The following is a 13,043-nucleotide window of genomic DNA, read 5'->3' as shown; positions in this document are numbered from 1 at the left end:
AGAGAGAGAGAGAGAGAGAGTGGCAGATGAATAGTCCCACAATTTTTAATGACAAAATCATGATTTTGGTAGAAATGTGTTTTTTTAGGTTTTCTTGATTGAGAAAGGCCCGGGAGATTGTAGTTACTGTTCCAAAAGTGTGATATTATTATTATTAGCACTGTCTCTCCTGCCTATTCATGTATGTAGTACAGCAATCTCATTTATTTTACAGAGAATCCTCTGTTAAGTTGAAGTAAAAGTTGCACTTCATTTTTTTCCAGTTCAGAGGCAAATGACTTGGCCCTGAGGTTAGCAAGGACATACACAGGAAACTATGATGTTGTTGTGATGGACAAGTAAGTACGTGTTGTATTCAAGTGTGTCACTTATATAAAAATTATTTACTTTTGGTATGTTTGTCTGTTGGTTGCTTGTGTGTCTATACGAACAAGAAATTCACAACCATTGTTTCACAGATGTGTGAGGTTATTTCTTGTTTGTTTTCAGTGGATACCATGGCCATGTATCGTCCCTTATTGACATCAGTCCTTACAAGTTTAACCACACAGGTGGGGAGGGACAGAAGCCATTTGTTCATTTGGTAAGTATGGGCTTCCTTGTCTTAAAGGTTGGGTGATGTTGTCTCAAAGTTGCCAGAATGTAGGGGTGTCAGAAGACTCGGAACATAGGGATATAACTGTCAAAAATTATCATTGCGATCTCTCCACATTTGTTGTTTTTCCAAAGGAATAGCATGGCTTGTAAATTTAGAATGTTACAGGTATGTACATTAACGTTAAGGGATGACTCTGTTCTAGGTACCTGTACCAGATGTCTACAGAGGTCTCTACCGTGAAAATGTACCTGAGGTTGGGAAGAAGTATGCCATGGAGGCAAAGCATGTCATTGATGGTGCTCGTAAGCGAGGGAGAAAGGTAAGCAACTGTGACAGAACTATCTTAGTTCATCCCATATCTTAATAATACCATTTGTTTTATTATTGGCCTCCAGTGTTCAAAGCCATTAGTTGATTGTAAGCTCTTCTGGGACACTTAAATTTTTATTTGTTCGGTATCTAATTCTAGCAGGAGTTAAGATTTTATTACTATTTCACAGAGTTGTCATGGTGATGAAAATTGTATATAATCTCTGTCATGTACATGTATTAAGTACTTTCTTATGTAAGTGATACAAACCTAAATGCAATTACATAGACAGCTGTTGCAATCCATTCAAGATTACCCCAGCTTTAGCATGGTTTGATTAGATTACCACATCAAAAGTTATATCAGTAAGCTAATAATAAAGGTAGCTGGAGATGATGGATTTTGTTATACAACAAACCGTCTTATGGCAGTTTTTTTTTATACAGCAGTGGGCATTGAACATCAGAAGTAATGTTTGAATTATCAAGAGAAAGTAATTATAAAATCTTGGTTTTCTGTCTGTTAGTGTTAGAAATGCTTTCTCTCAACTAGCCTTTTCTCTTCAGATTGCTGCTTTCATTTCGGAGTCTCTACAAAGCTGTGGGGGCCAGATTATCATGCCACAAGGCTACTTGCGGGAGGTGTACAAGTATGTTCCACCGTGTTATTTCTGAAAGGAGAACTTAAGTTAGGAAAGGCTGTTATTTTCAAATAGATTATTTATCAATAAAAACAGTACTACATGTATATGGAGATATGAAAGTGTTGTGCTCTGTAGATTGTTAAATGCTAAGATGTCTAACTGATAGAGGATAAGTGTAAAATGTTGATGTGATGTAGATGCATTTGTTGAACACTCTGTCTTTATTGCTTTAATATCTATCAGGCACGTGCGAGAGGCTGGAGCAGTGTGTATTGCAGATGAAGTACAAGTTGGCTTCGGCAGGGTGGGCTCACATTTCTGGGCTTTCCAGGCAGTCGATGACGAGGCCTGTCCAGACATTGTGTCCATGGGAAAGCCGATCGGAAACGGGCATCCCATGTCTGCTGTTGTAACAACACCAGAAATCGCAGAGGCCTTCGGAGCAACAGGAATGGAGTATTTCAACACAGTGAGTTCTGCAAATCTTGAAAGTTTTGCTTCCCGGTGGCTGCTCCATTGCAAATGCATAACACTGCAAATATGTTGGCCTAATCCAATTCTAATCGTGTTTATAGGCTTGAAGAAATGAGAGGTTTTCACAGTAAGGAGGAGAAGCTGGGTGAACGATGAATTATTTGTTAATGGTAATGGTAGTGGTTCAGAAGTGACTGTGAAAACCGTGAACATAAAAGTACAGTGAAAAAATCAGGGATTACACTAGCCATTACTGGTAATTTAATCCGATGTTTTCACTCTTCCTGTTTGCCAGTTTGGAGGCAACCCAGTCTCGTGTGCCATTGGCCTGGCTGTGATGGATGTGATTGACAAGGAGGACCTGATGGGGAACGCCGGCCGAGTGGGCAACTATCTCATGGAGGGATTCAGGAAGCTGGGAGAGAAGCACGACATCATTGGTGATGTCAGGTAACCTTTGAAATGTTTTACTTACTAGTCCCACTAGTTAAAATAGATGCAAAGAGTTGATGTCCTACCCAATAACAACAACATCCAATAACAATAAGAAGAAAAAGGCCAAATTGTGGTAGGAAACTTGGCAATTATTAAGAGAGAGTTGGATTGCTGACTTTGTCTTTTCCACTGAAGTACATGTAAAACAATGGAATATCTGTGAATCTTATTTTATAGGGGCCTTGGCTTTTTCATTGGAGTAGACCTGGTTAAAGACAAGACCAGCCGTGAACCGGCCACTGCTGAGGCACAACACGTCATTTACAGGTGAGTGTCTGCATTGCTGGAACTCTGCAAATGCAGCAAGGGCTTGTTTGGTACTTTCATCGACCTGAAGTTACATGTATTGATTGTATTGTTCCCATGTCTGAGGATTAAAATGCATTGAATGTGCCCAGGTGTAGGTTTAAGTACAGCTGAACAACCAAGCTTTGAGTACAACAGAAATCAAAGAAGACACCCACAACAACTCCAAATACTTGACATATGTCTGAAATCCTTGCTTTGTTGTTCACTTGTGTATGGTTGTTGCAGGATGAAGGAGAGGTACATTCTCTTGAGTACAGACGGCCCCCATCGGAACGTGCTAAAACTGAAGGGTCCCATGTGCTTCACTACTGAGGATGCTGACAGGGTGTTGGTCAATCTCGACCAAGTGCTTACTGAGGTATGCCAATACTTTTTGTCCAAAACCATGATGCATTGAAAAATTAACCTATTCTCGAGTTCCTTTCAAAGGTCTTTTTACATTACTGTAATGCTCTTTCATTGAATGTACACTGTCTCTGATTTCCTGTGCCTGCTTCATATCTAATTTTAATGCGTATACTGGGAATATGAAACATGTTTGTAGTGAATTCTTCCTCTAAATGTTTCTGTGAGTTTTCACCTGCAGGGCACCATGCAATTGAATGTGTGAGATGATGATTTTCAGACTACACAAACTAGTAGATAGACCTCACACTAACAACTACCTTATTCTTAATCTATAATTTTGCTTCCAGATTGAAGGTGCAAGAACCAGGAAACATGCCCTGTTACCTGCAAAGGTGATCTGGGAAGAGTTGATAGACATTAAACATCCTTTAGCTCCATGATAGAAATGCTTTTGTCATTAAGCTATCATGAAAGTCTTGAGTGTTCTTTTGTCTAAGATTCATATACTAGCTATAAAAAATATAAGATTAAGGTGTCCATCATGTTTGCTTGCCTGAGGCAAAAAGTTCTCTGTAGTGTAATAGCTCTACTAACAGGTTTATGCTGGTGTATGTGTGGGTGTGTTTGAAAATGAGCTGACATCCATTTGATTGATTTACAATACATGCAATACACAACATGGATGGATCTCGTGAGTCACACATGTCCAAAAGCACTCAGCTATACATATCTATATGTTCAAAAACAACAGTTACTAGTATATGCATCTACACATTCTCTGCCTCACAATGTAGCGTAGCACACACTGATACTGTGTGATTTGTGCAATGCTGTATGTTAAGTAAACCATCATCAAGACTGCATGTCAATTGTGATGACTGCTGAATGAAATGTGAACATATAAAGGTTTACGGTTTTGCATAGCCTGGTGTCTGCACACTTTTTTATGTTCTTTTTATCCAGCCTTGTTTCCAGCATCTACATTTTACATGTATGCCTGTCCAGAACAGCGCTGTTTTGTATTTTACTTATTTTGCTTCCTCTGTTAAGTCTGTGTATGCAGAGCATATATACCTGTCTTTTTGGGCAGATAATTTGTAGAAAAAATTGACAAGAGATTTGAATATTGACATTGAATGCAACTGTTTTCTCTTGTCTCTTAGGTTGTGGCTGCGAGTAGCAACAATACCTTGGAGCATCTCCCGGAACATACAATGTTTACAAAGGACGTGCATTCCAAGAGAAGTGGACCAATTTTCACGGGTTCACATACGCTCAGCCATGACGCCGTGTTTGGAAACATCAAACGGCCATCGGACAATGACAGTGACAATGATGATGAGGCCAAGCGGCAGAAGACATGGGCTGGGGTGGATTAGTTCTTCTTTGCCACTTTGGACATTTTGCCATTTTAGTTCTCTCAATTCATAGGATCAAAGCCAAGTGACTCTTGCAGTGAATTGACTATGCGTGCTTCTTGGTCTCTTTCGATTCTACTCAGATCCTTGAATTTAGGCTCCTATGTTGTGCATTGCTTAGGCTTGGAAAAAGTAATGTTGTGTTTCAGATTATGGTCCTGAAAAAACTAGGGTAAGTAGGTAGGGATTCTCTTGAATACAATGAATTTTTATCACTTTTATCTATTGCAGAAATCAGAATAAACATGTTGGAAAACGATTCTACAACATTTTTATGTCTCAGAAGTCAGTTCAAAAATTTTATATCTCTTGCCAGGGGTTGATCCTCCAATAAAAGGCTAGGGTCAACCATGGAGGTTTAAAAGCGTCTTTTAAACCTTGGGTCAACAGGCTTTTACTATGGTTGGAAACACAACATCTTTTTCAAAGGCCCTAATGCTTCTCAAAAACCTTCCATGATGTCAGTAGTTGAGATTGTGTTGTCTTTCTTCTTTAAAATTTATTCCTAAGGTCAGGACATAAATGTGATATGATGATCTGAATCATAATATGCCGACAGTCAACATACAAATAACAGTCAATATAAATGATTGATAAGTAATTAAGTCACTTTTATCCTATAAATAATCTCCTACTTAATACCAAAATAGCTAAAGAACAAAGTATCCATACCCCTGAGTCAGAGTTATATTATGGCTGTAACAGACAGCATTTTAAAAGTTGGACAATTCCTGTTAAAGTGGAAAAAGCATGCTGCAATGGTGACATGTACAGAAATAAATGTATATCCTCTTGGACTCCCACAACTATATGCAATTTCTAATAATCCTATGATATTATATATCATATAGATTGATGACATTTATGAAGTCGGTAGACAGTGCCATACGGAATGTAAATGAAATGTGTATGTGCACAATATGTTATCTAGTACACTATGCTTCATTGTGTAAAATAATTCTGTCTGCCAAGCTTCCAGATAGAAATGTGGGGCTACTTCACAGAATACCTTGCACTATAACACAATGAAATCAGTAAAAATTATACCTGTATTTTTATCAGCATACAGTAACTGTATGTGGACTAAGTACTGGAATCTATATCAACTTGACCTTTTGATTAAGGGCAACGTGAGAAAAATCTATTACAATGTTGTAGCATTTTACCTTTGAGTTGAGCTCAGCAGGGTGGATATTAATTAAATGAACTTTCAATGTTTTATTGCTGTTTTGTGCTGATTCTTAGGTATTGATCTGAACTTATGGTTTATATGTTAAGGGTATGTAGTGGAAAGATTTGTTCTTATGTTGCCTCTGACATGTACTTAAATGATGAATATGGCTGCAGATTGTTGAAAAATTTCAGTTAACTAGTTATCAATCATAGTTTTAATATACTAGTAGTGTAACCAATGCGGTGTAACCTGGTCTTAAGCAGCTTGACTTATTGTGACCTTTTCACAGTTTTATATCCACTATGTGGTATCGTTATGTAGCTGCAGCGTTCTATTGCATCAAGATGTTATGATTATACTACTTGCTTTTCTAAATTTGGCAGTTTTCATTATAATGCTGAAAGGAATTGGAACATTTTCCCAAGAGTGGATTGAAGTCAGATTTATTTGTTTGGCTTAATTGCTTCTCACTATGTTTAATAAATCTGCAACACAACTTTGGTGCTTTGGTCTCCACACATCTTTTTTGTACCAAGTAGTACTGTAAGTGGCTAAGTGCTTTTGCTTTTGCAATAGTTTTATTTTTAAGTTGGAGGGGAAAAGAGGTTTTGGGCAAAGTTGAAATAATTCTGTTGTACAGTAAAATCACACTGGTATTTGTGGTATAATTTTGTGGTAAGAGGCCACTGCCAAAAATGCAAAAGTAAAACAAAACATTTCCCAATTTAAAGCATCAATAGTACAATATTTAATATTGTACATCAACAGTACAATATTTCATTTGATACTGTCATTCCATAATAATGAATGTATCTAATCATTGTATTCACCTGATATTCATCTAGTCCACGTCAATTGGTGAGAAGTGGTCCTGGTGGTGTCTCCATTCCGTTGCCAGTTTGTTCTTGAAGGCTTTGACTGAACTTCTGTTCACCGTTGCTGCTGAGAGTTTCTTACACTTGTAATACACTTGTGATACACTTCTACATGCACTTTGTAATTGTTTGCTAAATGGGAAAACGCGTCCGATTTCCATATCAAAGCATAGCCTCCTTTGAAAATGGCCGAAAAGGCTCCACCGCAACTACTCGCGCGCAAAGCATGCTGGTGGGTGTGGATTGCCCAGTGTGCTTTGCGTGCCGCCATTTTGAATTCTAACAGTAATTTGTCTGAATTTCTTCCTCGAGAGGATTTTGTTGAAATCCAAGAGAAATTTGGCCACAGATTTCGGCTAAAACCTCCTAACCCAGCCATTAGAACCAATGGCGGCAATACGGAAGAAGCTGGTGATAGTAGGCGACGGTGCTTGCGGTAAAACCTGCCTTTTAATCGTCTTCAGCAAAGACCAGTTTCCGGAGGTCTACGTGCCCACTGTCTTCGAAAACTATGTAGCAGACATCGAAGTTGACGGAAAATTGGTAAGTTATTTCTCTTCTCCGATGATTATGGTTGCTGTAGTTTGTCGCACAAAGTCGTGTTTTATCGATGGCACGTTCGGATTGCCACACTTATGAGGCCTGCATGCGTAAAAAGGCAAGAAAAGCTAGCCTAGTTGCATGCATGGTCGGTTTACCGCCTTGTGTGTTTACCGGCTTTGCCAGTTCCCCTGAATTTATCCATAATAGGGTCGTATTTCCTTGCATCACAACAAAAGCAATCTGTCCTTCAGAATTTGCCTCTAATTACCACGTAAAACACCCTCAATATCCAGACATTTGACTTGTTTTTGACCGTAAATTATTTGTTTGGAAAGCGGTGGTAAGAATTTCGCTGATTCTGCCTGTAGCGCGAGGTCCACGCCCTTCCGGGGTGCTGACTACTCGGTTTGTGCAGAAAAAACATCGCCAAACTTTCAACCATCGTTGTAAAACTACGGGGCTATCGAAACCAGCAGAACTTGTCCAGATGCCGTCTTTATGGATGGATATTTGTAGTGTAAGTTTGCGGCGTGTTTTGTTTGTGGGGAGAGGCAGTGAGGCGAATGGTGGGGGGTGAAGAGGCGGGTGTACCATGATGACATACCACGGGTGTGAGGTCATATCTGCTGGGGCAGGGGACGGTTGTGACCCGATCTCCTATCGTAACAACACCCGCTACACCACAGCTTTCCTGTGTACAACAATTAAAACTCAATCTGACAGCTTTTACACCAATTGTTATGGATTCATAATGTGCAAAAACATAACCATTTGCAACAGTTCTGTACTACATCTTTAAAATTAGGTACGTTCACTGTCTGACTCATACTCTGTGGTTGGTTGATCACAAGGCAAAGGTTAGGGGATCAAAAGGAGTTAAGTTTCCTTCTAAAACAGCTTGCGTCATACTATATTAACATACCGTCAACTTCCTATGTGTCATGGATTTTTGTTATTACCAAATTTTATATTATGCGTGCCAATACAGATTGATTTCTACCCCTTTAACATTCTGGGTTGTCAAGATGATTATACAGAAGATTTAAGAAATGTTAAGTTTTGAAGAAGATTATATAACAAAATGGTTTGTTTATGTTGTTGTGTTAGCCAAAGGAAAACAAAAATTCATTGTTGTCAATGTGTCTGCCTGCACAATTTTTGTTGATACTGAATGTATATACATTCACCACATGACTTTTGTCCATATCCCATTTCTTGTTAGTGGTTCTGCCATCTTACCTGAAAATCAACACTTTAATAGGAACAATGTTAATGATTACCAAAGAGTAACAGTAGAAACTTTAAAGTCTGGAAAACAGAAGTTTTAACAAAGTAGCAGATGAAGACCTGGGCAAAATGGGTAGCTACTAGCTAGTCATGGGCTCATGGCATACTTCTGCTCTGGCGAAATTGAAATAAACAGAAAAATTTCCCAGTTTTGTCAAATTTGCCTTTTACAAGACCCGAAGTTCTAGGTCCGTGTACCAGTAAAATCATTTTAAGGTACAGATCTGGACATATAATGGTCCCAGGTATATTTGTACATGAACAAAACACTATTTTATGTGCTTCAGAAAGGTAGATTGCACATCAAATTCACTGTAAAAGGAGGAAAAATTTACTTCACAAAACTTGAATAACTTCAATAAGCCCATATCATCTCAGGGTTGTATGAATTCTAAAATTTCCCATGGGAGGCTGTCAGACCCCCTACTGTGATCATATCATCAGCACTCCACAGGAGGCTTGTGCCATGAGTGCCACGAAAAGTCGGTCATCTAAACCTGACCCCTATAGGCTGGGAAAAAATCTAGGGGAAAAACAACTACAGACTGTACAGTATGTTGTAGATCCTATCTGTACATGAATCTGTATCAATATTGATGAACAGTAGCTTTGTCTGCTGTGGTCTGCATCTGCCAGATAACATGTCTAGAGGAGTAAATAGCATCAGTTTGCAGAAGTTCTTTATCCAAGTCTCCTAGAACCATGCATGTATGGGAAGGAAGAGGAACAGAAACCTCTCTGCTACCTCACATCATATGTAACAGTGATGGTTCCTTCTTAGACTCTATTTTGTATTAAAAAGAATGGCCGTGTGATAAACTTCAGTAACTGACTTATGAAATTCATGAGTAATACCAGGAAATAAGGCCATCTTGTAAACATCTGAGGCTCCACCAGTGTCAATATTGACTTCTGACAGTATCTGTGATGTTGGCCACAATGTCAAGATGAGTCATCATCCACTATAGTACTGATGATGTCATAGTACTGTAAGGCCACACCAATTTGTGCTAGACTTGTTTATAACTTTAACAATCACTTTTGAACGTCTTGTAATCAAATCATTGCATTGATCAATGGGGAAAACTGTGAAAACCAAGAAGACAGTGACAAATGACGGTACCAATATGTTTTGGGTTTGATTCAGAACTTGAACTGCACATGATGATGTCCATGTTTTTTTTTTGAAACCAGCAAAAAATAATGCAATAGAATACTATTGATAACATGCTGTTGTCCTCCTATTGAAATTTAATTTTCATTTTTTAGGCACTTACCTAATCAGGCCCAAATAAAACTGCTGAAATAAATTAACATGGTTCAACACGAGATTATGTGGTCTTGAATTTGAGGCAAATGTGAAACTTTTGTTCATGTTACAGGTCATGTTGGATATTCCATGTATAACTATAAGAAAATCTCTCTTCACTACAGGTGGAACTGGCGCTATGGGACACAGCTGGCCAGGAGGACTACGACAGACTGCGTCCGCTATCGTACCCAGACACTGACGTCATCCTCATGTGTTTCTCCATTGACAGCCCAGACAGGTACTGGAACTCTCGAAATATTAGTGGTTTTATTTTTGCAGTGACTTCTTTACTGCAAATTTATGATATTTTATTTGTTATGCATGATACATTGCATATGTTGTTGCATTATATTGCCATTTTAATGCTTTGAATAGTCTAGAAGTAGCATAGAACTTTTCACAGTTTCTTCTACATTTGAACATACATGTAACTTAATGTAAGATTTCTATAGTTTTTTGTATACTTTGTATGCTTATGGTATAGACTTTCCTGACCGTCCATCACAGTTGGCAGTTCAGCCAATGAGAGGATGGCAATTAGGCATTCGACCAATGAGAGATCAATGTTGTAATTCTTGCCGTACAGCTTAGAGAACATCCCAGAGAAGTGGACACCAGAGGTGAAACACTTCTGCCCTAACGTGCCAATCATTTTGGTGGGTAACAAGAAGGATCTGAGGAACGATGAGGGGACTAAGCGTGAGCTGGCCAAAATGAAGCAAGAACCAGTCAAAGCAGAAGAAGGGCGACATATGGCAGAGATGATCAATGTGAGTTATTGTTTCTACCTGTTGTCATGTTACTTATAACAGGGTTCTAGCCATGTTCATTAATGTACTAGTAATGGCGAGGAAGCCAAGTGACCAATATTGGGGAGATGATGCATAAAGGGTGGAGGACGTCTTGACCATTCCACGGTATGAAGCTTTTGAAATTATTAGGAAATTTAGCTGGTTGATAAGGCCATATTCAGAGATTAGTCCTTAGTTCCTGAATGAGATTAATTTTTCTCTTATGTCCCTCCTCCAGGCCTTTGCATACCTTGAGTGCTCAGCCAAGACCAAAGAGGGGGTGCGAGAGGTCTTTGAAACAGCCACCAAGGCTGCACTGGCAAATAAGAAGAGGAAGCGCAAGCCGAAGTGTCTGCTGTTGTAGGTTGACATGGCAGGGCCGCAGAGATGTGTTTCCCGCATCCTGGTGCAACCGACCAATCAGGGACGTGTATCCTCCCCCTCGACGAATCAGGGGCTGCCCTTTCCCTGATGTCATTAGTGTGTTGATAAATATGTAGCTTACAGGCTTTTTTGACTCCCGTTTTGTACTCCCCACAGTAATGAACGCCTTAACAGTAGTTCAATTCTTCACTTTCTTTGAATGATAGGCACGGACGTGTGAATAGAACATTCCAAGTCATCAACACACACATCAAGTGAGGAAATGACGCCTTGAAATTTTCACCTGCAATCCAAAACGCTTGAATAAGTATGTTGACTGATATACCTTTGTGGGATAACCCATGTTTTGTATAGATTTTGTGGATTTATGTTGTAATAGCTTGCTATAGTAGTACGTAGGTTGGTAGGATTGTTCAGCAAACGACTATTGATAATGAGCAATTGGACACATATAGACATTTTTAGGGATAATTAACCACTTAGATATAAGAAATTACAAAAGGAGGCATGTGAGAAAAAGTGGTGACAACTTTGATATGTACACTTATAATGCGACGCTGACTTTTTTTGTACTTACTTAACATGTTTAGTTCCACAAATGGGTAAATAAGTATGGTAGGAGAACTAGTGTTGCTGTATTAATCATTTTTTCTGAGGCAAGTGTTGTTTGGTTTTCTCTTTGGTGACTGAAGACTTGAGAAGATATGTTCCTTAGGTATGGAGTGAAATACAGAGGTCAGTAAACTTTCTGTCAAGGACCTCACATGACAAGAATGCAAGGTGACATTGCCACAGAACTGCTCCCCTCCCCTTGTACTTGACCTTGGATGGTAACAAAACTGTATGTCTTGAACAAAAAACCACTCTGATGTATGTGACATGAAAAAAGGTAGAAAGATTTTTGCTTTGCTTGATGTATTGAACTATGAAGTTTGTATAGATTAATTTGTTTCCACCTTGAAACTCCAAGATCCCCACAAGTGCCAGTTTTCTGTGTGCATTTTGTAACTTTGGTGGATTGGGACCTGTTGTTTCTACCTAAAACTCTACTATGTACAAAGCCCTGTTTCTTCAATAGAAGAGAAATTAGCATTGCTGGTATATTCAAAATAGGGATCACTGTGGCATCAATTTAATCTCCTTCAACCTCCTAACATGTCTGTCAACAGTACTCTGAAAAATCATCTTCCATTTTTCATTCGAAAGAATGCGAAAGTTACTTTGTTAGAGGCACACATTTTTTTGTTCCTTACCAAAAATTCTGACCCCCTAACAAATCTCTGACATTTTCACTGACTTGTCACATGGACAAGAAAGCATGACTGTACTGGAAAACCTTTTGCTGTTTAGATTCTAGACCTGTCTCTATGAATTCTTTTATTTTGTGCCATTTTGTGCTGGTTACTTTCCTGAAGTACCAAATGCACGTAGAGGTTCGTGTTATGTTTCCCCTACGTGTGCCTTTTTCCAGCTGTAAGCTATGTTGCCTCCTCAAAATAAAGTTGTGTTTTAATGGCAAACCTGTTGGAGTGGCTGTGGTAATGTGATGTTTTTGTGGAATGTACAATACTGGAGGTTGTCAAACTCAATTCAGATAAACGTTAAATGATAAAGGTTCTTGCCCTACTTACAAACACAACCTCATCCCAATGAAGCTTCTACAATCATACTAAACATTTACAGCCTAGAGTAATTACAGCCTGCCTCTGTAATTAGCATACTACTATTCCCTTAGATCACCAGATTTTGGTATAGGTACGAGATTCCCTAGTGACCACTTATCTGGCTTCTCACCCTGGAACAATTTATTACAGAATTCTAATAAAAATGTCATCAAAGTCACACCAGGCTTTAACCCTAGTGCCATAGGAAACTTTCATTAGTTTTTCCATAGAGTTAATTGTTTTAACTCCATTGTTTTTCTAATGCTCAGTAATGAACAGGGGGCACTACTGTTATTCCATGGTTCCCCACTAACTGGGGTGTGTGCACCTACCCATTGTTGTACTGCAGAGTCAGTCCAATCATCTGTGTAGCCGCAGGGTTCATTGTACCAAGTCACCAGTCTGTCGATGTTTGCCA

General features: G+C 38.9%; 2 protein-coding genes across 3 annotated transcripts in view; both read left to right on the top strand.

Annotated features, from left to right (window-relative positions):
• Nucleotides 1-6,259, top strand: part of LOC109478260 (5-phosphohydroxy-L-lysine phospho-lyase-like) — an 8,480-nt gene extending 2,221 nt beyond the window's left edge. The window contains exons 4-13 of one of the 2 annotated variants that reach the window (XM_019779714.1): nucleotides 264-338; nucleotides 490-583; nucleotides 801-917; nucleotides 1,475-1,557; nucleotides 1,795-2,020; nucleotides 2,321-2,475; nucleotides 2,698-2,787; nucleotides 3,055-3,187; nucleotides 3,525-3,569; nucleotides 4,341-6,259. In XM_019779714.1, the coding sequence (XP_019635273.1) occupies nucleotides 264-338; nucleotides 490-583; nucleotides 801-917; nucleotides 1,475-1,557; nucleotides 1,795-2,020; nucleotides 2,321-2,475; nucleotides 2,698-2,787; nucleotides 3,055-3,187; nucleotides 3,525-3,569; nucleotides 4,341-4,556 (1,234 nt within the window). In that variant the 3' untranslated portion in view covers nucleotides 4,557-6,259. The remainder of the gene's footprint in view (nucleotides 1-263; nucleotides 339-489; nucleotides 584-800; nucleotides 918-1,474; nucleotides 1,558-1,794; nucleotides 2,021-2,320; nucleotides 2,476-2,697; nucleotides 2,788-3,054; nucleotides 3,188-3,524; nucleotides 3,570-4,340) is intronic. The other variant, XM_019779715.1, reaches the window with a different exon arrangement.
• Nucleotides 6,260-6,888: 629 nt separating this feature from the next.
• Nucleotides 6,889-12,481, top strand: LOC109478272 (rho-related GTP-binding protein RhoA-C). The gene is made up of 4 exons (XM_019779729.1): nucleotides 6,889-7,187; nucleotides 9,909-10,024; nucleotides 10,373-10,556; nucleotides 10,816-12,481. Exons 1-4 carry the CDS (start codon nucleotides 7,032-7,034, stop codon nucleotides 10,939-10,941), a joined length of 582 nt encoding a protein of 193 aa, XP_019635288.1. The 5' UTR covers nucleotides 6,889-7,031; the 3' UTR covers nucleotides 10,942-12,481.
• The last annotated feature ends 562 nt before the right edge of the window (nucleotides 12,482-13,043 follow it).

The sequence above is a fragment of the Branchiostoma belcheri genome, unplaced genomic scaffold (genome assembly GCF_001625305.1).
Source record: "Branchiostoma belcheri isolate BF01 breed outbred unplaced genomic scaffold, Haploidv18h27 scaffold43, whole genome shotgun sequence".
Lineage (NCBI taxonomy): Eukaryota > Metazoa > Chordata > Leptocardii > Amphioxiformes > Branchiostomatidae > Branchiostoma > Branchiostoma belcheri.
This window is presented reverse-complemented; position numbering and strand designations above follow the sequence as displayed.

Excerpts from the sequence above, each read along its gene's own strand:
- LOC109478272 (XM_019779729.1), top strand. The coding sequence starts at position 7,032 with ATGGCGGCAATACGGAAGAAGCTGGTGATAGTAGGCGACGGTGCTTGC. Across the intron at positions 7,188-9,908 it reads TCGAAGTTGACGGAAAATTG|GTGGAACTGGCGCTATGGGA; the intron begins GTAAGTTATTTC and ends TCTTCACTACAG. Across the intron at positions 10,025-10,372 it reads TCCATTGACAGCCCAGACAG|CTTAGAGAACATCCCAGAGA; the intron begins GTACTGGAACTC and ends CTTGCCGTACAG.